Source organism: Lepidochelys kempii, chromosome 1 (genome assembly GCF_965140265.1).
Source record: "Lepidochelys kempii isolate rLepKem1 chromosome 1, rLepKem1.hap2, whole genome shotgun sequence".
NCBI classification, from domain to species: Eukaryota; Metazoa; Chordata; order Testudines; family Cheloniidae; genus Lepidochelys; species Lepidochelys kempii.
This window is the reverse complement of record NC_133256.1, coordinates 345,994,520-346,021,086: the sequence shown is the minus strand read 5'-3', so window position 1 is coordinate 346,021,086 and position 26,567 is coordinate 345,994,520. Positions and strand designations below refer to the sequence as shown.

Genomic DNA, 26,567 nt, shown 5'->3' with positions numbered 1-26,567 from the left:
TGGTTTTGAGGGAGCTTTATATATGCAAAGGAGAGAATTTAGCTCTTTATTAAATTTCACTTTTGAAGATCCTTCTGATAGAAAGATCTGTGGCTACGATGCTGAAGTTTCTGTACAACAGGTCTGTGTTGGGGTGTCCACCCCCAATTAACTGCCCATGCTGCACTTGGAGGAGCAACCTGGGAGCAGGGAATTAGACAGGAGGCTCAGCTGGACTGGAAGTGGAGGAACCTGTATAAAGCTCAGGAGCTGAAAGCAGAAAGGGGCTGTATGGGAGTAGTCTGCAGTCACTCCTACAGTGAAGGGAGGTGTTTTGGGGGCTATAGAGAGTAGCCTACAGTCACTCCTGGGGAGGAGGGAGTTTGGGTTGGCAAACCCAGGGAAGGGGGAGAGCCAGAAAGGTAGGAAAGGCTCAGGGGAAACTCAGCAAGATATGGGTTAGGGCCGACCTTGGCTGCTGCTGAGAGAGCCCCTGAGCTGGAACCCAGCATAGAGGGCAGGCCCAGGTTCCCCTGCCAGCCACTGAGGGAGTGGCACTAAGAGGCAGTGAATGGGAAGACTGCCCAGGATTGCTGGAGAAAGACTTTGGTATTCCGGAAAGGGAAAACACATGACGTGACCTGGCCAGAGGGCTGAGTCATGAAGAGGCAGCAGCAGCAGCCGCCCCTGGAGTGAGAGTGGGGCTGCAGACGCAGAAAGAGAGGCAGAGGACGGCATGCAACTGCAGATAGGGGCGTCGACCAGGAAGTGGTGGCGTCCTATCAATGAGTGGCGCACCCCATGACAAGGTCTTTATGGCTCCCATCGGATGCTGCGTATCTGGCCCCAGGCCTCAGTGCTAAAACAATGGCACTCGGTAGAATAGGATTCAATACAATACAATCTGTTTCACAACAGAAATGTAAGCTCAATTTTAATTCCCCTTCCTAACATACTAACTCCTCTACTGGCTCAGAGTGGAGTGATCTAAGGGGTTTGAGTATATTCCACTCTAATCTGAAGGTGGAGGGGGGAAAGGCAACTGCCTTTAAAAACAGTCTGAAGATTCTCTGTGGGAGAAAGGAGTGCAACAGATTTAAGAGGAGAGTTCTCAGAAGAAAAATCACTTTTCCACAGAAACAAGAGACACACACTTCAAGTCCTGAATAGTGTGGCTTTTATGATGCCAAGTCTGACCTGTACAGATTCATGCATCAACTTAAAAGAGTGGGTAACATTTCTCCTCCTTACTCATTGTCGCTACTTTACTTTTGACATTGATGCTCACAAGGGAAGAGTCAGAAGGTAACAGCTATACATAGCAGATGATGATCACACCACCTAGAGTAGCAATATTTAGCATTCATGCTAACATGACATGAGAAGAGTTAATGCAAACAGCCAAGAGCAGGCACAGTGAGAGACAGCTATGGACTTTTCCTTTAGAGCACCCATTCCCTCCCACCCCAGCACCTTGTTCCAGACTCCAAATTTGCACACATGAAGCCAATCAAGTATTTAATTGCGTAGCTTACCAGCTCTCACTGCTTCGTTCTCCAGAACTACCCTGTTGAAGATGAAGCGAATGTATTTGGATGGGGATGGGGTCCTTGGCCCTTCTTTGCCCAACAGGTGAAGTATCTTTGTGGCTAGAACAGTGTGTTCACAATCTTCAATGAACTCACAGAGGTGAGCCAAGCCTGATTCCTTACTCTCAGGATTCTCCTCTATAATGCTGATTATGCAGTCCACAATGGCTCGCTTGTACTCAAAGCCACCCTAGGACGGAAAAGGAAAGGATGCTCATCCTGCAGGTGCTGCTCAGAATGCAAAGGCAGTCCTTTATTGTACAATAACAGGTGCTCATTTGCCCTCATGCTATGAATACAGTTTCCCTCCATTAAGGAAACAAAAGTGTTCATATACACACAGAATCGGAGGAGGAGGAGGAGGAAGAGGAGGAGATGGGCTGGGTGTCCTCATAGGTCCTTCCCAGCTCCCTGAGGCCAGCGCAGGGTTGTTCTTGATAATACATTTTATAAATGTTTATCCAGGCCAATTTTTGATGTACCAAGCGATTATGTCGGCTGATCTGAAATGTGGCAAAGTCACATATCAGATAGCTCAGGAACCGAAATAAGCAAGGTCTTGTTCAGAAATATCAATCAAGCCCCACTGATGCTGTACAACCACCAAAGGAAAACACTAGCAACATCGGATTCCCCCTATACCACCACAACTACATGCTAGTAACTACATAAGAAAGGCTTTAAACCTACGTCATCCCTGAGCATGTTGGAGAGGAAGGTCATCATTACACTGTGTTTCCGTGGGTATTTCTGGCACAGAGCACTGATGGCCTGCACCACCACCACCTGCAAGACAGAAGAGGACACAGGACTTTAGTATCATGCATTAAATTCTCTATGAGACGTAAGAAGCTTCTTGCAGACACATCACCTCAAGCTGCGATCTTGCCAGATATAAGCTCAGCACTCAGACAGGAAAAGCTAGGTGCTAGTGATTCAGAAGGTGGCACTCTTACCTCCAGCTCGGTACTGAGCCAATGTGCTAGCATGATGCTGGAGGAGCGGTTTTGAGTTGGAAGTCATAGGCCTCTCCACTTAGTAATGGGAGATCCTATAATGCTTTTGGAAAGGGCAGGAATGATTTTCTAAGAGCCTGGCCCAATTTCAGTTTGGGTAATTGTGTTGTGTTATAAACATTCCCTCTGCAGTTTCAAGTACATCTAACATTCATCCCCTCTCCTGTCTTACAATGAACAATGATTACATAGGTTTGTTGTGCACAGGTAGACAGTTGCCACATCTCAGCAACTACATTTCACTGGGTGTGTGTGACGGGTGAAGCAATTCCTGTATCGTTATAGTGTGTCCCCTCCCATACCCCATGGGGGACAAATTAACCAATGATTTTAAGAGGAGCATCTCCTGCAGATCTCTGCCTCATTCTGGGGTCCAGAGGAATAGGATGTGATTTGCTATTAAAGACTGATCGGAAGTACACAGGGGGCAGAGGTAAGAATGTGTAGGCAGCCTTCATTTTGGTATTTCCTGTCAAATGACCTGCCTTAGTAGGTTTTTTCTGGAATTTGATATAGTTTAGAGACTGTGTGAACTATCAGACATTAAAGTGTGCTGGGGTACACCTGGGTCAGATGTGCTGGATATACATAAAGATCATTATCAAAACTTAAACCATCCTTCCTCCCACAAGACCGTTACAATCGACAGTTCCTTGCTACAATGGTGCTTAGAGTGCATTGTAGTTCAGTCAACAGCAGACGGAGAGAGTGTTTCTTATCCCATAGGCTCTTTGGGGAAAAGGAAGAGAAGCAGAAAGGTGGCCCTCTGCTTTTAACAGACTGTATCTCAAGAAACGCCAGCTGGCTTCCTGGTATAAGGCTAAATGACTGAAGGCTTCTCTGCAACTGGGAAAGCTTCACAAAACAGGAGGAGGAAAATCTGCAATAGTAAAGGTCAAAGGCCTCCCATGCCTCACCTTAAACTCATCTGATATTTCTGACACAAAGGAGGAGATCTGTTTCATGAGCCTGTCTACACTGCTCTCGCTCCCTGTTTTCAGGAGTGTGGTGATGGCCAGAGTAGCGATGCTGCGGTTTGAGTCAGTAATCAGGTTTTCCAGGTCCAGGTTGCAGGCAGTTACTGCAGATGGGTGCTTCATAGCCACCTGGAAAGAAAAAAAATCTGTCAATAATATACTAGAGCAAGGATCAGAACATTTGCTTTCTGTTCATTTATCGGGGCCTACTGCTTGCAGAATAAACTGGCCACATATACATAGGCCATGGCTGTCAGCAGGGACCACACCAGACCCCTTGATCTTCAAAACACACAGGCCTCAGGCTCTCACTTGAGCTGCAGAAAACTCCTTTAGCTGTAAATAGCAGGTAGTTATAATGAGCGGAACCAGAAGTAGAGGGAGACATGGTTACATGCCCTACACCAGCGCTGGACACTTGGAAGGGTTGGTTGGTGTGTAAGCACTGGTGTTGCTCTACTTATGTGTTCCTAACCTTTGCAGTTTGCCAGCTTGTAATCAGGTCAGATTACTGTTTTACTCACTCCACACACTTCCAATTCAGACACTAAATACAGGCAGCCAAACCACAAGAGTTAGCGATTAATGCTTTGTACCCCAAACTTCAGAATCCCTACTTTCCTATGGTAGAAAGCACTGATTTACAGCCATAGCAGATCACAAGTTATCCAACTATAAGGTGTCATGAGTCCCTTGATCCACAACTGAGCATCACTAGCCTGACTACTATCGGATAGTTTTTTGTTGTAGTGGAAGGCTGATCTGTCAGCATGGAGAGACTGCTCATAAAGTAATTACATGAGTAACAGTCCTACTTCCTTAGGAAACACCTTTCAGCACAGAAGTTTGGTTTCCTTTAATGCTTTGCTTTGCACACTAAGATTTATACCTTAACACTTGCTTAAGAGATCTCAGAAACTCACCTTGTTAAGGGTCCTTACAGCTGCATATCTCAAGACAGGTTTGGGAGAACTACAGAAGAGCTGCAACACTGAAAATAAAGCATTTAGAGAAGTGACTTATGATGTAGGAGTTTACAGAGTAGACTGTTTCAACAGTCACTGGCTTCCAGTGCTGCAAATCCAGACACTAACATGCCTGGGAGAAAAGACCAATAACCTTGTGACCAGGATACACTTCAAGAGTGCAGCAGAGAACTACTTCAGATGACATACAAGGGGTAACAGGTTCTGAATGATGCAGACTGGACCACACTCTAGTACACAGAGCGAAACACATAAGCATCGCACAGTTCCAGTCAGTTTCACCCACATCTGATGCTGAGAAAGAGATACACCTGGAAGAAGCAGGGGCAACTAGAGAGAAGAATGTCCAGTAGTCCGCACACATAGGTTGGCTCTACTGTTGGGGCATTTAAAGGTTCTAGTCAAATATGTATTGCTATCTATCTCCTCATACTGTTACATTCACCATCCATCAACAGTTTCCTAGTCTCCCAATCCAATTTAAATTTCACCTCCCAGTTTTCAGCTTATTTCAAAGACATGAGCTTTTCTACCACCTGGAGTTCATATCTACCAATCCACCCTCCTCAAAATCTTCCTCTGTCCCCTCCCCACACCCTGACTTCCCTTAGTTAGGGAGAGGATAAAGTATTCTGTCCCTTTTTGGTGACCAGGCTCTTGACCCTTCTCTTTCACCCAAAGTCCAAGTCATTTCCCATCCAATTGTTTCTAATTTAGGAGAGAGTCAGGAAAAATTACGGTTGCAAATATGAGAGAGAAAATGTATTCTTTTTAGTAGTTAATATTTTAATGTATAGTATAGCAGATGTTACACTTCAATTTCCTGGTTGTGTGATCTGCCACCTTGCCTAGCCTTAGTCCTACAGTATGACAAACCAAACCTACCCTGATCTCCTTCACTGTTAAAATATCTTAGCCAACAAATCGTGCAGCAATAAAGTATTTCCAGAACATCCCAGCAGCAGAGGGCACAAAGGGTTCATTCCTTGACTGACCTGACACAGCAGGGGCCAGCTCCCTTGGTGTGCAGTTTGGAAGATGGATGATTGCAGAGGCAGCTTCGTAAATAACCATCTCATGTTTATTTCGCAGACAGCTCTCAATGAAGTCAAACAACGGACTTTCGTGCCTGCCAATGAAATGGAGTGCATACAATTTCAAACAGAGGCACTCTTTATTTCATAGTAACGTGATGAAATATTTATTAACAAGTTCTGCTACAACACTATACGGATCTCTTATCTGGGGACTGACATGCAATCAGATTTTTTTTAAGCTAAAGTCATAAGTTACAGTATTGACTCTGCTAGAACATAGCTCAAACAATTCACATTACCATGTTTCCCCACTTGTAATACAAGACTAATGCTTGGATACCCAATAGCACACTATAGTATGGTTCTATTAGAGAGTATATTAATCTCTAAATATGTCCAGACACTCATTCCATATTCAACAAGTCAGAAGGGATACATTTAGAAGAGAAACATCTTGATATTTATTGTATGTTACACCCAGTAAGCAACAGGTTTCACTGATACAGGACCCTCAATCCAGAGTTTAAAGTCCTAAGCAGCACAACCTTTATTCTACTCGGATGAGAAATCAAAGATGGAAAGAGACCTCTGATCAACCAGTCCATCTCTCTGCCAGTACAGATAGATTCTTAATGGATTTTTTTATTGCTGTCCAGTCTTGTTTTAAGTGTCCCAAATAGCAGGGGCTCCCCAATTCCCTTGGGAGACTCTGCCACAATGAAAAAGCACACGGTCAGGAAGCTCTTTTTTGAAATTCAGTCTAATCTATCCCTTTGCTCCTAATTACACTCTGTTGGATCACCCCAACTCATTTCTCTATTCTTAGTGTTTATACACCACCGTATTTTTAGATGGTTGATTCTCCTCTTACCCCTCTTCAGACTCTTTCAGAAGCCGGCTAGCAATTCGGATCAGCATGCAGTATGCAAATTGAGATTTCAGTCCAGATTTGGTGAATTTATTCAGCATCTTGGAAACTGCAAGGCGATCATTCTTCCTGAGGTGGTAAAGCAGCCCCAATGCATGATACTACAAAATCAGAGGGAAAAGACACGTAAGGACAGTCCCTAACAAAACTAAATACCTTAAATACATAGAATCATAGAATATCAGGGTTGGAAGGGACCTCAGGAGGTCATCTAGTCCAACCCCCTGCTCAAAGCAGGACCGATCCCCAATTAAATCATCCCAGCCAGCGCTTTGTGAAGCCTGACCTTAAAAACTTCTAAGGAAGGAGATTCTACCACCTCCCTAGGTAACGCATTCCAGTGTTTCACCACCCTCCGAGTGAAAAAGCTTTTCCTAATATCCAACCTAAACCTCCCCCACTGCAACTTGAGACCATTACTCCTTGTCCTGTCCTCTTCTACCGCTGAGAATAGTCTAGAACCATCCTCTCTGGAACCACCTCTCAGGTAGTTGAAAGCAGCTATCAAATCCCCCCTCATTCTTCTCTTCTGCAGACTAAACAATCCCAGTTCCCTCAGCCTCTCCTCGTAAGTCATGTGTTCCAGACCCCTAATCATTTTTGTTGCCCTTCGCTGGACTCTCTCCAATTTATCCACATCCTTCTTGTAGTGTGGGGCCCAAAACTGGACACAGTACTCCAGATGAGGCCTCACCAATGTCGAATAGAGGGGAACGATCACGTCCCTCGATCTGCTCGCTATGCCCCTACTTATACATCCCATAAATGTCATTGGCCTTCTTGGCAACAAGGGCACACTGCTGACTCATATCCAGCTTCTTGTTCACTGTCACCCCTAGGTCCTTTTCCGCAGAACTGCTGCCTAGCCATTCGGTCCCTAGTCTGTAGCTGTGCATTGGGTTCTTCCGTCCTAAGTGCAGGACCCTGCACTTATCCTTATTGAACCTCAGAGTTCTTTTGGCCCAATCCTCCAATTTGTCTAGGTCCCTCTGTATCCTATCCCTTCCCTCCAGCGTATCTACCACTCCTCCTAGTTTAGTATCATCCGCAAATTTGCTGAGAGTGCAATCCACACCATCCTGCAGATCATTTATGAAGATATTGAACAAAACCGGCCCCAGGACCGACCCCTGGGGCACTCCACTTGACACTGGCTGCCAACTAGACATGGAGCCATTGCTCACTACCCGTTGAGCCCGACAATCTAGCCAACTTTCTACCCACCTTATAGTACATGTTCCCTTAGGAAGGATTTGATATTGCCACGTTTTCTGAGTGCCACAAGTAACCAGACCACCTGTTTCCTAAAAGTACCTTGTCATATTTATATGAAAACAAGTTACTCACAAATGATTAGAACTACAGTTCCAGCTGTTCCCGCATGGTCCTTACGGGTAAGGATGTCAGAACCAGATATTAGAGAGGGAAAGATCTATAAAACCAACCCGTCCACCACCTTGATGGGGCTTGCCACTGGAACATCAAATGTACCCATTTACAAAACCAGGCTGCATAGAAACGATATGTGCATTTCCAATGCACCTTCCATCTGAGGGGCTCCCAACAGCTTTATAAACATCAAATAACTCAGCAAACGCCCTTGAGGCAGCGAAGTATTATCCCCATTTTATAGAGTGATCCCAAAGTGGGATTGCTTTATTTTGCCTTCTAATTACTGCCCAAGCTTTTTCTCCTGAGTAGATTAATTTATATTAGGGCTGTCAAGGGATTAAAAAAATTAATCGCAATGTTAAACAATAATAGAATACCATTTATTTAAATATTTTTGGATGTTTTCTACATTTTCAAATATATTGATTTCAATTACAACGCAGAATACAAAGTGTACAGTTCTCACATTATATTTATTTTTGATTACAAATATTTACACTCTAAACAAACAAAATAAATAGTATTTTTCAATTCACCTAATACAAGTACTGTAGTGCAATCTCTTTAGCATGAAAGTTGAACTTATAAATGTAGAATTATATAAAAAAAAACTGCATTCAAAAATAAAACAATGTAAAATTTTAGAGCTTGCAAGTCCACTCAGTCCTACTTCTTGTTCACCCAATTGCTCAGACAAACGAGTTTGTTTACAATAAAGGAGATAATGCTGCCCGCTTCTTGTTTACAAGGTCATCTGAAAGTGAGAACAGGTGTTCTCATGGCACTGTTGTAGACGGGTTACAAGATATTTATGTGCCAGATGCGCTAAAGATTTATATGTCCCTTCGTGCTTCAACCACTATTCCAGGGGACATGCGTCCATGCTGATGACGGATTCTGCTCAATAACGATCGAAAGCAGCATGGACTAACGCATGTTCATTTTCATCATCAGAGTCAGATGCCACCTGCAGAAGGTTGATTTTCTTTTTTGGTGCTCCGGATTCTGTAGTTTTCACATCAGAGTGTTGCTCTTCTGAAAGCATATTCCACACCTCGTCCCTCTCAGATTTTGGAAGGTACTTCAGAGTCTTAAACCTTGGGCCAAGTGCTGCAGCTATCTTTAGAAATCTCACATTGGTACCTTCTTTGTGTTTTGTGAAATCTGCCGTGAAAGTGTTCTTAAAATGAACAACATGTGCTGGGTCATCATCCGAGACTGTTATAACAAGTAATATATGGCAGAATGTGGGTAAAACAGAGTAGGTGACATACAATTCTCTCCCAAGAAGTTCAGTCACAAATTTAATTAACACATTGTTTTTTTAACAAGCGTCATCAGCATGGAAGCATGTCCTCTGGAATGCTGGCCAAAGAATGAAGGGGCATACGAATGTTTAGCATATCTGGCATGTAAATAACTTGCAATGCCAGCTACAAAAGTACCATGCAAATGCCTGTTCTCACTTTCTGGTGACACTGTAAATAAGAAGAGGGCAGCGTTATCTTCTATAATGTAAACAAATTGGATCTGTCTTAACGACTGGCTGAACAAGTAGGACTGAGTGGACTTTTAGGCTCTTACGTTTTATATAGTTTTTTTTTACTACAATTATGTAACAACAAAAAAATCTACATTTGTAAGTTGCACTTACACGACAAAAAGACTGCACTACAGTACTTGTATGAGGTGAATTAAAAAATACTATTTCTTTTGTTTATCATTTTACAGGGCAAATATTTGTAATAAAAATAATACACACTTTGATTTCAATTACAACAGCGAATACAATATATATATGAAAATGTAGGAAAAACATCCAAAATATTTAATAAATTTCAATTGGTATTCTATTGTTTAACAGTGCAATTAAAAAAGGTGATTAATCGCGATTAATTTTTTTAGTTAAATCACATGAGTTAACTGCAATTAATCGACAACCCTAATTTATATCAAGGTTTAATAAATAGCTGAATCTGGAAAGTCAAAAATCCATAGTTGTAGGTTTGTGTGTTTAGGTAAGGATCTAAATACCAACTGTTGTCAGCTCAATTATGCCCTAAACCTTCAATGATTATTTTTACATTCCCTCGCTCCCTGAGAGACTTATTTAAAAACTGTCCCTATACAAACACACAAACAGATCTTTTAAAAAGGCCAGACTTAAGGTCATTCCAGTCATCCTAACAAAGTTTTCTTACCAAAAAAATCTCTACATCTCTTGTTTTTTGTCTTGATTCATTGAGATTAATCCCTGAAGAGATTTCAAATTCAAAACAAAACTCCTTCTATCTGGAAGGGTCACGAATTCAGCAAAATAGGATCCCAACCACCAGAGAAAATTAGTGGGGGAAAGGTAGACGGCTATACCAAACTGCACATATAATTAAGAAGCTAACATTGTAATTGTGGAGAAACTGCATATAGTTTTTTTATACTCATTTTTCACGATTTCCTAAAAATGAAAAGGATGCCTACTTTTGCTGAAAGTCCATGTGTTTTTAAAAATTCTCCATTAGTGTGAATGGCAAGTTAGAGGCAATTTTCTAAGTGTAATCCCATTGACTGGTGTCATGAATTTTACTAATTGCAATAATTACTTCAATAACTTAACATTTTCTGCTACTTACAGTGATTAGTGACACTGAATGAACAAATGAATAGGGTCCTGATCCTGTAATGTGTTGTATGACCCCTTCACCCACCCTCTCCCACATAAGTTAATGGACATCTGCCCACCACATCACATGGCAGGATCAGGGTCTAAGGGCAGTGCTTCCCATTATTTAAGCATTGTTCTATCAGCTAAATTAAGCTCTGAAATACAGACTCCATGGACTTATTAAAAAAATTACAGAAAACCACAAGCATGGTATGGCATGTTTATCGCACTTCATGATACATCAACCCTATGCTCTGAAACATACCTGCACCATGATGTTGTCACTAGAAGCAGCTTCTTGGGCTTCGTTGATCCACCGTTTGACGACATCATAACTTATCTTCATCATGTGCTAGGAGTAGAAACAAAGAACGTTATAAACTAATCAACCACACGGACGTTTACAAGCACCTTTTTTATAATGATAATTTACTGGGAAGTTTTAAGAAAAATTACTAGCATAAAAAACATGATTTATCTATCTAGGACTCTGCTCCAAGCCATTGAGACAAAGAGATAAGATCCCCTGCAATAACTAATTTGTATTTTGCATTCTGTTAAATGCTGACACCTGTACATAAAAGCAACTAAGAGTTGGGGGCTTTTATTAATGTTGGAACAAGAGAGGAGAAAGCACTAAAACTGTCTATCACCCCTACCCCTTTAGCCCCATAGAAAGCTCTAATACTGGCCACAAATGCAACTTTCTGTTCCAACTTTCAAGACCCTGCAGAGCTCTACTCCTGCCTACCTATTGGGCCTTGTGTACCATGCTCCTCCTCTTCCCCTTTGCTCTAATGATGACGCCAGCCTTATTGCCCTACATGTCCTCCTCCCCATGCCTTCCTTATGTGCATCTCCCAATCCCAGGGACTGCTGCCCTGGGCTAATGGAGTACAATGGAACCCAGCTGGGGCCACCACTTCCCGCCAGCACACGAAACTGTGCAGTGAGACCCTCCAAACTCTGGGGCACTAGGACCCAAGTGATACCTCCCCTCCCACCCATGTGGGTTGCTGAGAAGAACCAGCCAGAGACTCTAGCTGGTAGGGGCAGAACCAGCCAAAGCAGGGACCTTTGGACCTCTGCACATTCAGAGAACTATAGAGTTTTAATTGGCCTTTCTTTGCCCTCCGCTGATTGTGAGGGAGGAAGAAGGATGGTGCAAACAGCCAGTGTCTTCACCTCAGCTTCATTCAACAGCTGCCCCTCTTCTCCCTTGCCCTGCCCGCCTCATACACCTTCCCTTCTGCTTTCTTTCCATTTACTTGATCCCCTCCTAAGTAAAATCACATACCAAAAAATTGCGGAACTAACCTGACATTTGCAGCCATCACATTGTTCACTCTGCTGGTGTGTTCTACCACTTTCCTCACACTGAGTCTGTCTATTCAGCCTGTATGCTCTTTGGGGCAGGGACCATCTCCCACTCTGTGTTGATACAGTGCCTAACACAATGGGGCCTATGCTTTGGTGACCCTTAGGCACTACCATAATAAACATGTTAAATACAAACTACAATACAGCGAGTCAGGCCCTCACCGTCATTTCCCCCTGGCACCATGCCAAGCACCTTCTCCCACCCAACACTGCTTAAGGAGGAGGAGGGAGGGAGATTACAATACAAATATAAAGCTAATTCCTTCCTCCAGGGCTCCCAGTGCATCTTGTCCTCTCTATGTTCGTCTTAGACTGTAGGGTTATCAGGACAGGGTTATCACAACCCTTCCCCTGTCACAACTAAATAAACCAGATTAATGTAATGCTATTTCTGCACTTACTAAGGAAGACACTAGAGCAGAACTCGATACACTGGGGACTTTATCCACAATGGCCTGCTTCATGTACCTCTCAATGGCCTGCAACATTGTACCCTATGAAAGGAAAGAAAAGCAACACGTGATGTTCATTTCTAGAAGCAGGAGGTGACCAATGCACTAACCAATGTAATTTCAAAGAGACACAAAAATATACATAGTATTTGCATATATTTACAAATACAACAAAGGAACAAAACATGCACCTTGAAGATGGCACCTTCAGACTGCTTTAATGACATTACAGTCAATCCTTGCAACACGCACCTCTGTGAGGTAGCCAAGCAGACTGTGCTTCCTCCCTGGAAGTTAAGTTGACCAAAGCTACAGAGCAAGGCAGTGTTGGAGCTGGAATTAAAACTCCAAAATTCTTGTCTCCTAATCCCATGTTCAGTCTGCTAGCCAAGATGCTTCTCTGTGGAGTTAGAGAGACGTTTTGGCACATCTGTTGGAGTGGTAAAACTAGATCTAAACCTGATTCTTTAAAAACAGTTCTGCCCAAGGTGGCTGCTCATTACTCCCACAGGGCATTCTGCAAAAGAGATGTTCCTCTTCTCCAAACCCACCCAAACCGATTCTCTCCCTCACTCATAGGATTGTTCTATACTTACATCAGTGATTCTGCAGAGAGCTCTAATGGCCGGGCCTCGGTATACATCTTCCTTCCCAGTCATGTCTTTGGTCAAACTAGAATAATTAAAACAGACTGTTAATATCATTGTTATTATATTATTAAATATTTATATTACGGTACCACATCCCTTCTAAAAAAACACAGCTTGTTATTTTTATAAGCCATCATTCAAGTTATTACCATGCAACTGCTAAGACCCACTGTTGGCTAGACAGCACCTGAGAGTCATTTGAAAATTATTAACATTTGGCGCTACAGAGCGGAAGTACACAAATCCATAATACAGAACATAAACTAAAAAGATTCAATTGCCATAAGTCTAGGACTTGATTTTTTTGGACAAGATTGGCTGTCCTCCTGTATTCCTGTTTCCTCTAGTTCCATGGATGTGGACACTAAAAACAACATGTTTAATGGCTAATTTGTTAGGTTTACTAGTCAAAAATATTACTTCTTTCCAACTGCCAAGCTACCCATTCTATCTAGGATCTGAAAATCTGTCTGGAGTCTGGCTCTTACATTAGTTACATACAGTGACAAAAATTCTGTGGCCAGAACCTGACAGTTCTGTTGATGAAGTCAGTCAGACTATAACTCAGTTCAATCTCCCACAGCTGCATTGTCTCTGCAGGGTGAACAGGAAGGTACAAGCTCGTTTTTGTCAGAAACATTAAGCAGTTATGACAGGGAGAAGATATGCTTAGCATGAAATAATCATTTTATGCTTTAGTCTCTCTTCTGTTTACAACCACAGCTTAAAGAAGTTAATAGCTCACTTTGTAGATCTGATGATGTACCTGATTTCACAGAACATATTTAGTTTCCCTGGCTGTCCACTTTATACAGATCAGGGAGCCAACCTTGTGAAAAATGCTGCAGCTGAAGTAACAATACAGTAACATTTAATTATTTGCTTCAGAAACCTGTAGCTCGATTTTTCTCATACCTGCTGGTGACAATGATGACATCCTCAGAAATGTTGGCCATCTCTTTGATAGTAAGGTAGCACATTCTTCTTAAGGTTTGCTGTGGGAGTTTAATCACAAAAAGCATTAAGACTTGCCTACTCAGAAACAATATTTAACTCTAGTTACTATAGACAAATACTCCTCCCTCCAATTATATGATCTTAAAAATAATACTAACCACTGTAGCAACTTTCATAGAAAACTGCTTATACAGAGACTAGAAACTTGGAAGCTACACAGGGTTCCCGCCATGTTTCATGCTATTGCCCAAATCCATAGAATAACTTGGCTTGTACAATATGCCTGTTCACACTGGTGAGGCAAACTAGGCTAGACTACTGTTAGTTTAGCCTGTATACTTTTGATACCAGCATAAAATTTTTGTGAAACTTGCTAAAGTGGTTATTCATTTTTCAAGGTTAAATTTTTTTGGTTATTTTAATCTACAGTAGCTAGAGTTTTAACAGAGCAAGTTTTGACCCTTCATTATCATTAAGTTAAATCAATGCGATATTACTTTAAATGGGACTTTGTGCAGATCATAGAGAACCGCAAGAGATTTCACTGGCTAAGCAATAGGTTTCACTGGTTAGCCATGACAGAAATCACATTTTAAGACTGTTCAGTACTGAGATAGTCGCTCGTACTGTGTATTATAATTAAATTAGAAACTTTTCAGCAAGTCTCCCCATTTCCAATTTTCAAATGGAAGAAATATGCACAAAATATCAATGATTTACACTCTAAATTTAACTATTTGAAGGCAACTGATGAAGCCAAATAGGCTCATGGTACAAGAGAAATTGGTACTGCAGAATCTGGATTTAAGAAAGGTCACAAAAATCTGACATTTGTGGTATTTTGCGTCCGGGCCGAAGCACTCTGAAGCACCAGACGCTGGCCATCAGAAGACGAGATACTGGGGTAGATGGACCATTGGTGTGACCCAGTTTGGCCACTCTTATGTTCTTATAAGGTTGCTTATAAAACGTTCCCTATGATTAATACACTAAAAAAACCAGTAAGTTAGAATTCTAGCAGGGATGAAAAAGACCCATCAGACTCAGTCCACTCTCTGAGACGATACGATTTTCCCATGCTTCCTCAGATAAAATTTGGTTACTAACCTTCCATAACCATTGTTCTTCGACACATGTTGTTCATGTCCATTCCAATGTAGGTGTATGCTCGCCCTGAGCACCGCCACTGGAAAGTTTTTCCCTCAGTGGTACCTGTTGTGTTGGCTCTGTTGCCCCCTTGAGTCGTGCTCTCAAGCGCCAGCATAAAGGGCCCTGCCAACCCGCCACCTCCTCAGTTCCTTCTTGCTGACTAATTCCGACAAAGGGGTAGGAGGGTGGGTTTTGGAATGGACATGAGCAACATATCTCAAAGAACTACAGTTATGGAAGGTTAGTAATCATTTTTTTCTTTTTTGAGTGCTTGCTCATGTCCATGCCAACGCAGCTAACTCCCAAGCATGTGTAGGAGGTGGGTTTGGAGTTCATTGACAAGCAGATTGTAGCACTGCTCTGCCAAATCCAGTGTCATCTCTGGCCTGCTGAGTGATGGCACAGTGAGATGCAAAAGTGTGGACTGAAGACAACATTGTTGCTCTACAGATGTCCTGGATAGGAACCTGTGCCACGAATGCGCACTGTGACCGCCGAAGCCTTGGAGTGGGCTGCTGAGTCCGCTGCACCCAGGAATGCCTGCAGGGACGCCTTTGCCGCAGCCATGCCTTCCTTTAAGGAGTTGCCACCTCAGGAAGCAAGAGTTCGCGACTCTCATAAACTTTTCCTCAGAGTCCCAGGAGTTGAAATGGTACCTGCTCAGGAGTGCCTGCTGGCTGGTAATCCTAAGCTAGAGACCCCCTGTCAAATAGACCTTTCTCCCAAAAGGTCTAACTTTTTGGCATCCTTGGCCTTCAGTGTTGGTTCCTGTTGGCCCTTCCTTTCCCGCTCATTGGCAGCCAACACCACCAACGAACCCAGTGGTGGGTGCATGTACAGGAACTCGAACCCTTTTGCCGGGAAAAAATATTTCCTCTCAGTCCTTTTTGCCATCAGCTTCAGGGACGCCAGGGTCTGCCACATAACCTTGATGGGCTCCATCGTTCAGGGGCAGCGCATCTCTTGCAGGGCCCGTTGCCGCCACTATGTCCACAAGAGAGTGGGAGGATTCCCTAATTTCCTCCACCTGGATCCCCAGATTTTGAGCTACCCTCCTTAGAAGCTCTTCATGTGCCTTATAATCCTCCTGCAGGGACAGAATATCAGTTCACGTGACAGCCTCATTGGGGGAAGAGGAGGATGCTTGGACCGGCTCTACTCTTTGCCCTCGGCACCATCCAGATCCTGTGGTACCATTTCATGATACATGGCACTGGTCTTGGTAACGGAGCCTGGATCATGTTCTGGTGCTGGAGGTTGTCCGGGCTCGAAAGCCACTGAACATGACCTCCTGGAATGGGACCCCAGTTGCACTGGGAATGCCAAGGGGTTCCAGAAAGACCACTGCATGGGGAACTGCCACTGCCCCGGTGACCATGCCACCAGTGGGACCCCTTGACTCGGGGCCACAGCCAGATAGTATCTAGACTGGCAGTGCCAGCTCCTTCACAAGACGTAAGACTCCACGTCCGAGTCCATCACTGATCCCTCCAAAGACCAGGCTGTAGCAGTGCTGACCGGTGCCGGTGAACGGTGCCAGGAGGAAGGGGACAGGGACTGAGCCATCATGGCTGGTTTTCCCTTCAAAACTATCCTTGGCCTCGAGACTGCAGAGGTCTGCCCTGTCGGTGCTGCCCTCAACAGTTCCCGTATGGCTGGGGACGACTGTACCAGTAGCACCAGTAAGTCCCTTGCTGCCATGAAGGCCTGCACTGTCAACCACACCGGTAGGATCATGGGGCTCTGGTGCCTCTCTCGCAATGGCGAGTCTATCCGTGCTGGACTCAACAGCTCCCGTTCCAGGACTGGAATCAATGGCATGGCATGGGATGCCATGCCAATGCCACAGGGTGGCCCGACCTGGGTCGTACCCTGACAGTATCCCTCTGTGGCACCGATCTCAGTGTTGGTGATCGGCCTGACACTGAGGCACTGGCGATGTTGAAGAGCGCCTAGTGTCTCTTGCCGGCGCATCTTTCTTGGGCCCTGGAAATGCTTGTCAGTGCTGGGGTTCCTTAGATGAAGTCGGAGTGTCTCTCCTCGGAACCAGAGATGAGGAATGACACCAGGTGTCTCGAAGTGAACCCAGGGTGCTCCTCACCTAGGCTGAGGTAGTAGGTGCTGAGTCCGAGTGTGCTGGAGGTTGGAGCACTGTCTCCAGGAGGACAGAGCGAAGTCTAGTGTCCCTATCCTTCTTGGTGCAAGGCTTAAATTCCCTACAAATCTTGCACTGCTCCCGCACATAAGCTTCCCCTAGGCACTTAAGACAGCTGGAATGGGGGTCACTCACAAGTATAGGCTTATGACAAGAATCACAAGGCTTAAAGCCCAGAGACCAAGGCATGCCCCGGTGCTCAGGGGTGGTTAACCCCACTTAGCAGGGTTAACTAACTAATAACTGAAACTTACTGCTAAACTACAACAAATTATATACACCAAGAGTAGAGATATTCTACTGGGGAGTACTTGCAGAAGCAAGAACGAAACACAGTTCCAGCAACCGTCATGGGCTGAAAGAAGGAACTAAGGGGGTGGCAAGTCAGCAGGGCCCTTTATACCGGCGCTACGAGCATGTGACTCCAGGGGCACCAGAGCTGAACTGACATATACTACCGAGGGAAAAATTTTCCTGTGGCCGTGCTCGGGGTGAGCACATGCCTATGTTGGAATGGTCATGAGGAAACACTCGAAGAAGAACATATCACATATTAAATGGATACTACATACATCTTAGCCAAAGACTTAACCCATTGCTTTGAGAACATTCTAATCCCTTTACTTCTAGCAGGTTGAGTCAAACGCCTTTCTAAGGAATGCTGGAGCTCTAGTCTGTAAACAACACTTTCTTAATTTTGAGAGGCAAGAAACTAAGGCCCATATGGTGCTTTCAAATTGAGCACATTCCTCTATCTAAGCTACTTATATCAGAGCAATGGGACCATATATGAACACTTCACAATTTCTGCTACTATCAGAGGGTTCACAAAGATCCCACTGAGAGTACAATGCAGCACGTGAAACATTTTTCCTTAAATACAGAGACTTACGTCATTAGACTGAAATAATCTGGTCATTGCAAAGAAGGCTTCTGTGGCTTCAGTAGTTCCGAAATGTTCACCCTAAGGATAACATGCAAGCAGCAGACGTTAGAGACCAATCAAAAGTCCAGTAGCTTTCTCTTTTTAATTCTCTCTCGTCTATAATGCCCACTTAGATCCTTGGACTCCATCCTCTGCCTCTAAACCTTTTTCTTTTTTAAAATCTTTTTTAGAAACACTCCCTTCTTCACCTTGTGTTTCTTATAGAGCACACGACAATCTAATTACACTTTTTACGTAGCTTGTTTCAACAGGAGCATCATCCATGATACCAGCAAAGTAACAGGAACAGGGTTTGTTAATTAACCTGTGCTCCCTCTGCTGCCTTTACAGCAGCAGGGGTTATGGTTTTTGTTTTAAGTTTTCGTCAACTGAGAAGAAGAGTCTCCTAGGATTTCCCCAACACAAAACCTGTGCTGATTCAGATACAGCAGAATGTGTTGGACCTTGTAATCCCTGCTGGTCACACCCGAGTATTAAATATTGCCCCGTCAGGCCATATTTCATGTACTCACAGACATTTAGGTATCTAAGCTAAACATAGTTCCTCAACATGGAGTCCTGTTCTCTACATAGGCAAAGAAAGAACCATGTGACAATCATTACCCAACCATTTTACCATTCAAACTCTTGTTTAAACATGGCTATTTCTACAATATAGAGAAGGCTGGTTCTGGCTAATACGGCATCACTGAGAACAGGAATAAATGGGATGCAGCTCCCAGAAGTCTATCATAAAAAGTCTTAAAAGCTTCAGTGAGCTGTGTCTCATCTCCACCAAGGAAAGCTGAAAATCAAAACTAAGATCATAACATTATATAATAGGGTTCAATTTCTGTTACCCTTAATAAGCTGCCCTCTAGACTGACAGCATAAAGTACAAGTTGTTTTACTATCCTTAAGTACAGTAATTCTTTCATGCTAAACTTTTTATCAGAAAAGACTAATCCTAGGTGTCAGAGGAACAGCCGTGTTAGTCTGTATTCGCAAAAAGAAAAGGAGTACTTGTGGCACCTTAGAGACTAACCAATTTATTTGAGCATGAGCTTTCGTGAGCTACAGCTCACTTCATCAGATGTTTACCGTGGAAACTGCAGCAGACTTTATATACACACAGAAATCATGAAACAATACCTCCTCCCACCCCACTGTCCTGCTGGTAATAGCTTATCTAAAGTGATCAACAGGTGGGCCATTTCCAGCACAAATCCAGGTTTTCTCACCCTCCACCCCCCCACACAAATTCACTCTCCTGCTGGTGCTAGCCCATCCAAAGTGACAACTCTTTACATAATCAAGTCGGGCTATTTCCTGCATAGATCAAGGTTTTCTCACATCCCCCCCACCCCCATACACACACAAACTCACTCTCCTGCTGGTAATAGCTCATCTAAACTGACCATTCTCCAGGTTTAAATCCAAGTTAAACCAGAACATCTGGGGGGGGGGGGTAGGAAAAAACAAGAGGAAACAGGCTACCTTGCATAATGACTTAGCCACTCCCAGTCTCTATTTAAGCCTAAATTAATAGTATCCAATTTGCAAATGAATTCCAATTCAGCAGTTTCTCGCTGGAGTCTGGATTTGAAGTTTTTTTGTTTTAAGATAGCGACCTTCATGTCTGTGATTGCGTGACCAGAGAGATTGAAGTGTTCTCCGACTGGTTTATGAATGTTATAATTCTTGACATCTGATTTGTGTCCATTTATTCTTTTACGTAGAGACTGTCCAGTTTGACCAATGTACATGGCAGAGGGGCATTGCTGGCACATGATGGCATAGATCACATTGGTGGATGTGCAGGTGAACGAGCCTCTGATAGTGTGGCTGATGTGATTAGGCCCTGTGATGGTGTCCCCTGAATAGATATGTGGGCACAATTGGCAACGGGCTTTGTTGCAAGGATAAGTTCCTGGGTTAGTGGTTCTGTTGTGTGGTATGTGGTTGTTGGTGAGTATTTGCTTCAGGTTGCGGGGCTGTCTGTAGGCAAGGACTGGCCTGTCTCCCAAGACTTGTGAGAGTGTTGGGTCATCCTTTAGGATAGGTTGTAGATCCTTAATAATGCGTTGGAGGGGTTTTAGTTGGGGGCTGAAGGTGACGGCTAGTGGCGTTCTGTTATTTTCTTTGTTAGGCCTGTCCTGTAGTAGGTAACTTCTGGGAACTCTTCTGGCTCTATCAATCTGTTTCTTTACTTCTGCAGGTGGGTATTGTAGTTGTAAGAAAGCTTGACAGAGATCTTGTAGGTGTTTGTCTCTGTCTGAGGGGTTGGAGCAAATGCGGTTGTATCGCAGAGCTTGGCTGTAGACGATGGATCGTGTGGTGTGGTCAGGGTGAAAGCTGGAGGCATGCAGGTAGGAATAGCGGTCAGTAGGTTTACGGTATAGGGTGGTGTTTATGTGGCCATTGTTTATTAGCACTGTAGTGTCCAGGAAGTGGATCTCTTGTGTGGACTGGACCAGGCTGAGGTTGGTGGTGGGATGGAAATTGTTGAAATCATGGTGGAATTCCTCAAGGGCTTCTTTTCCATGGGTCCAGATGATGAAGATGTCATCAATATAGCGCAAGTAGAGTAGGGGCTTTAGGGGACGAGAGCTGAGGAAGCGTTGTTCTAAATCAGCCATAAAAATGTTGGCATACTGTGGGGCCATGCGGGTACCCATAGCAGTGCCGCTGATCTGAAGGTATACATTGTCCCCAAATGTGAAATAGTTATGGGTAAGGACAAAGTCACAAAGTTCAGCCACCAGGTTAGCCGTGACATTATCGGGGATAGTGTTCTTGACGGCTTGTAGTCCATCTTTGTGTGGAATGTTGGTGTAGAGGGCTTCTACATCCATAGTAGCCAGGATGGTGTTATCAGGAAGATCACCGATGGATTGAAGTTTCCTCAGGAAGTCAGTGGTGTCTCGAAGGTAGCTGGGAGTGCTGGTAGCGTAGGGCCTGAGGAGGGAGTCTACATAGCCAGACAATCCTGCTGTCAGGGTGCCAATGCCTGAGATGATGGGGCGCCCAGGATTTCCAGGTTTATGGATCTTGGGTAGTAGATAGAATATCCCAGGTCGGGGTTCCAGGGGTGTGTCTGTGCGGATTTGATCTTGTGCTTTTTCAGGAAGTTTCTTGAGCAAATGCTGTAGTTGCTTTTGGTAACTCTCAGTGGGATCATAGGGTAATGGCTTGTAGAAACTCGTGTTGGAGAGCTGCCGAGCAGCCTCTTGTTCATATTCCGACCTATTCATGATGACAACAGCACCTCCTTTGTCAGCCTTTTTGATTATGATGTCAGAGTTGTTTCTGAGGCTGTGGATGGCATTGCGTTCCGCATGGCTGAGGTTATGGGGCAAGTGATGCTGCTTTTCCACAATTTCAGCCCGTGCACGTCGGCGGAAGCACTCTATGTAGAAGTCCAGTCTGCTGTTTCGACCTTCAGGAGGAGTCCATCTAGAATCCCTCTTTCTGTAGTGTTGGCAGGGAGACCTCTGTGGATTAGTATGTTGTTCAGAGGTATTTTGGAAATATTCCTTGAGACGGAGACGTCGAAAATAGGATTCTAGGTCACCACAGAACTGTATCATGTTCGTGGGGGTGGAGGGGCAGAAGGAGAGGCCCCGAGATAGAACAGCTGCTTCTGCTGGGCTGAGAGTATAGTTGGATAGGTTAACAATATTGCTAGGTGGGGTGAGGGAACCATTGCTGTGGCCCCTTGTAGCATGTAGTAGTTTAGAAAGTTTAGTGTCTTTTTTCTTTTGTAGAGAAGCAAAGTGTGCGTTGTAAATGGCTTGTCTAGTTTTAGTAAAATCCAGCCACGAGGAAGTTTGTGTGGAAGGTTGGTTCTTTATGAGAGTATCCATTTTTGAGAGCTCATTCTTAATCTTTCCCTGTTTGCTGTAGAGGATCGTTTGGGTTAGGAAGATCCACTTACCTGGTTCAGTAAGTAAAGGATCCTGGTAAGTATATGCAGACATCTTCGTGGATTTATGGGAGTCTCATTAAAGATACGAGCCTGCAGACACAGCAGAAAAATTGCATTATTGCATAACTCATTGGTAACAATTTACCCACTCATCCCATGGGATCAGGATAACTCATTTCACCCAAACAGTCTTACTGTATACTGCACCTTAACATGAATGCCAATTAGTAAAAGCACTTAGCTGAAAAATGGACTCAGTTTTAGACAGATGGCTTTGAAGTGATTTGAACCAGGGACTGGATCTCAGGTTCCTAGGTTCTAATCATATAGCCAATCAGTGGTAAAGCTTGGGCAATACTGGAAGTCTTTGTGTTTTCTGTATGCCAGTTTAGTTTAGATTTTAAAAGTTTCCTTTCCAGCATCTGCAACCAAACTCAGAAGCATTGTACTAGTGCAAGGGAACCTGAAAGTGAAATTAACAAATCTGTTTTCACATTTATAGCTCTTTGCATCCAAAAAGAGCCCCAAACACTTCACAGACCTTATACATATAACTGCAGTGACATACAGCTAGCCACCTCTCAGGCGCACAGATGTAGCCAGGCGAAGAACTACTGAAAAGCATGCTGCATGGCATGACAATAGGGACACAGAAAAAAAGCCTCTTCAGTAAGGGCCATTGGATCTTTAGTGTCCATGCAAATTAAACAGGTCCTCTGTCTTCCTGAAAGATCCCCACACAGTAAACTGCATGTGCACTCAATTTACTGTATCTATCCTGGAAGGATTAATTGACCGTGCATCACTTTTAACCACTGGCTGCACAAAGTCCAGGTATTTCAAATCTGTTGCTTAGGTCACTAGAGCATCCAGCCCAAAGCTATAGCAACTTACATAATAAACTTTCTGTTCATACCTCTTGAAGGACAGCACTCTTCTCCAAATGCTGGAAAGGATTGGAGCCACTACCTAAATAATAAAACAAATCATAGATGGTTACCCACGTGCTAGACGCCATGGAACTGAATGCACAGAATGCCAACTCTTACACTTCCATAAGCTATCTCACTATGAACTGTTTCAGAATAACAGCCATGTTAGTCTGTATTCGCAAAAAGAAAAGGAGGACTTGTGGCACCTTAGAGACTAACCAATTTATTTGAGCATAAGCTTTCATGAGCTACAGCATCCGATGAAGTGAGCTGTAGCTCACGAAAACTTATGCTCAAATAAATTGGTTAGTCTCTAAGGTGCCACAAGTACTCCTCTTCTTTTTGCAAATACAGACTAACATGGCTGTTACTCTGAAATTTTTCAATACAGTGTCTCCAGCTAGCTAATTGGTGAAGTTATCACAGCATCAGCGCCAAGTGAGGCTGCTAGCTCCCTTTCTTCCCACCCCAACTGCTTTATGTGCCTTAGATGTAACAAGGAGGGAATACCTTAGGATAAGGCTGCTTCTTGCCATTGGAAACACTCACATATTGGTTGATACATTACCCCTCACTCACACAAACTTGTAACCTGCCAAAATAGCACTGCCACTACAACGCTATAATCCAGGGGTGGCCAAACTTACTGACCCTCTGAGCCACATATGAAAATCTTCAGAAGTTCGAGAGCCAAAAGACAGGCACAATCTGCCCTACAGGGGGGCTCCTGCTGGGGCACGGAGCTAAAGCCCCAAGACCCCAGAAGCCTCTAGCCCCACCACAGGGCAGAAGCCCCAAGTTCCCTCTCCCCAAGTCTGGTAGTTGGAGAATAGTGGGGGGCTCTGCAAGCCACACTTCAACTGTAAAAGAGCTCATGCGCCTCGGTTTGGCCACACCTGGAATAATCACTAACACTGGGCAGCTTTAGCAAAACATTAATATAGGGCATGATAAAAAAAAAACCTGCCCTTAGAAAATTAAAACTTACATTCCATAGCACATGCCTAGTCCTTGAAAAGTTACCAGATACCTACTGACCAGAAGACTAAACCTACCAGCCACAGGTAAGTATGAAAAATTGGAAGAGGAACTCCAGCAGCAAGATCAAAGGACAACGATCTGATTGAAAAATCCAGCCCTAGTGTCACCTCCAGCTCTAGGAAGGGTAAAGGTGCTTGCATTTCTACCATGGGTGCTTGTCCCTGAATACTGCTTATAGGCACTCTTAACCTCTGACTTTTAGATCATCTTCTCTAGCTAATAATCCCAGTTCCTGCCTCCATAGCAGGGGTAGTCACTAGGAGGACCGTGGGCCAAATCCAGACCATCAGATGCTTTTGAACGGACTCCGAAATCTTTTTTCTACTTATCATCATTATTATTGTTATTTTTGTATTATTTTCGCTGGAGTCTGGACCTTGACCAAGAAATTTGGACCTTGACAAAAGATAATTGATTAACTGTGCTCTACAGCTACTAAGGGTATGTCTACACTGCAATTAGATACCCATGGTTGGCCTGTGCCTGCTGAGTCAGGCTTGCAGGACTTGGGCTAAGGGGCTATTTAACTGCGGTGTAGACATTGGGTATGTCTACACTGCAATCAAAAACCTGCAGCTGGCCCATGCCAGCTGACTTGGGCTTGTGGGGCTCAGGTTGCAGAGCTGTTTCACTGCACTGTAGACTTCTGGGCTCAGGCTGTGAGGTGGGAAGGTCCCAGACCTGAGCCTGGAAGTCTACACTGCAATGAAACAGCCCTGCAGCCCCAGTAAACCCAAGCCCGAGCCAGCTGGCCGGGTGTGGGTTTTTAAGTGCACTATAGATATACCCATTGTGACTTAGGCTGCAGCCTAAGCTCTGGGACCCTCCCACCTCCCAGGGTCCTAGAGCCTGGGCTCCAGCCCGAGCCCAAATGGCTACATAGCAATTAAACAGCCCCTTAGCCTGAGCCCAGTGAGCCCAAGTCAGCTGGCAGGGGCCAGCTGCAGGTGTCTAACTGCAGTGTAGACATGATACTTGACACCAAGAGTAGCAGGCAACTGATAAGACTCTCAACAGTTTCATTGGTGTATAAAGGGTTATGAAAAGCAGAAGTAAAATTGTGCAGTCTTGTTAATTCTACTCTTCTGTTTCTCAGCAAAGCTCAGAGGAACAAAAGTGGCAATGGAACGGTGTCTGCAGACTTAAGAAATGACAATTCCCTGTTGGAAGATTATCTTAAAAACTAGAGGGTCTAGAAGAATTTGCTAAATTTAAATTTAAATTCTGAAAAAACTCCTGACTTAGCTCCCCCTAGCCACCCATGAAAGCTTCCCACATGTGAGTAGATTTATTTTCCAAACCCTAGCATAATTGTCTACATGTCTACTAGACCACAAAGAATTTTACACCACCAACTGAATGATCTGTGTAGCATATGCAAGTTACCATGGTAATGAGCACAGAATAGACAGTGTACTTTAATTACTACAGCGAGTGTGGTAATAGATGGACAAGGTAATTTGGACCCCAAACTCATTTCCTTCTTGGCCTCACCGCTGAGGGGCTGCCACCAAGACTGACTGCAGTTGCCACTCTTGCTATGTTTTATTTTTATGATGTTGACCCCTGCCCAGCAGAGACACAAAGTGGACAAGAATATCATTTATTGGATCCTTTTCTGCTGGTGAGATAGACAAGTTTTTGAGCCACATAGAGCTCTTCTTCAGGTCTGGGAAAGATACTCCCAGTGTCACAGCTAAATACAAGGTGGAACAGATGTGACACTGAATACCTTTCCCAGACCTAAAGAAGAGCTGTGTGTGGCTCAAAAGCTTGCGTCTCTTACCTTATCTCTCTAATATCTCGGGACCGACACAGCTACAACTACACTGCATACCTGCCCAGTAGAAGTGAGACCAAACCATGAAAGTGACAACAGCTTTATTCGGAACAATGAACGGTATTTTAAATTCACTATGAAACAGTTTAAACAGCACAGTTCCTCCAGCCCAACACACTGATAGGTTAGGACGTAAGAATGGCCATATTGGGTCTGACCATTGGTACAGCTAGCCCAGCATCCTGTCTTCCATCAGTGGCCAGCGCCAGATGCTTCAGAGGGAATGAACAGAACAGGGCAATTATTTCCCACCGTTTCCAGTCCCCAGCATCCGGTCGTCCCAGGCTTAGGAACTCCAAAAGCATTGGGTTGTTTAGCAGCATTAATTTGACAGCACACCTCACTAGAAATGAGCCCTACTGGTTCATATTTCTCTTTGGCTATGGAGAACATCCCAGCTGCCACCAGCCTCTTCCACACATGGTATTGTAGCGTTTCTCGCATGCGGCCACAGTGGCTGCACTGGACACCAGGGGATTTTTCCGGGGCCACAACAGCCTCCTGGGTGGAGGCTGGAGGGCAGGGGAGCAGCAGCGGCCCATCCCAGCGGTGCCCAGCTGCTGCTCCTGGCTGCCCTGGTGTCTGCAGGGAT

At 44.1% G+C, this 26,567-nt stretch overlaps 1 protein-coding gene across 3 annotated transcripts in view; it reads right to left on the bottom strand.

The window, feature by feature from the left end:
• The window catches only part of COPG2 (COPI coat complex subunit gamma 2), a 39,479-nt gene that overhangs the window by 12,041 nt on the left and 871 nt on the right, over nt 1-26,567 (bottom strand). For 2 of the 3 annotated variants that reach the window (XM_073328904.1, XM_073328907.1), the window contains exons 2-15: nt 23,079-23,131; nt 22,172-22,252; nt 18,202-18,273; nt 13,964-14,043; nt 12,995-13,070; nt 12,348-12,440; nt 10,832-10,918; nt 6,456-6,613; nt 5,543-5,676; nt 4,485-4,552; nt 3,502-3,690; nt 2,259-2,354; nt 1,910-2,071; nt 1,515-1,758 (exon numbers count right to left, since the gene is read on the bottom strand). In XM_073328904.1, coding sequence (XP_073185005.1) covers nt 1,515-1,758; nt 1,910-2,071; nt 2,259-2,354; nt 3,502-3,690; nt 4,485-4,552; nt 5,543-5,676; nt 6,456-6,613; nt 10,832-10,918; nt 12,348-12,440; nt 12,995-13,070; nt 13,964-14,043; nt 18,202-18,273; nt 22,172-22,252; nt 23,079-23,131 — 1,593 coding nt within the window. The remainder of the gene's footprint in view (nt 1-1,514; nt 1,759-1,909; nt 2,072-2,258; nt 2,355-3,501; nt 3,691-4,484; nt 4,553-5,542; nt 5,677-6,455; nt 6,614-10,831; nt 10,919-12,347; nt 12,441-12,994; nt 13,071-13,963; nt 14,044-18,201; nt 18,274-22,171; nt 22,253-23,078; nt 23,132-26,567) is intronic. The other variant, XM_073328905.1, reaches the window with a different exon arrangement.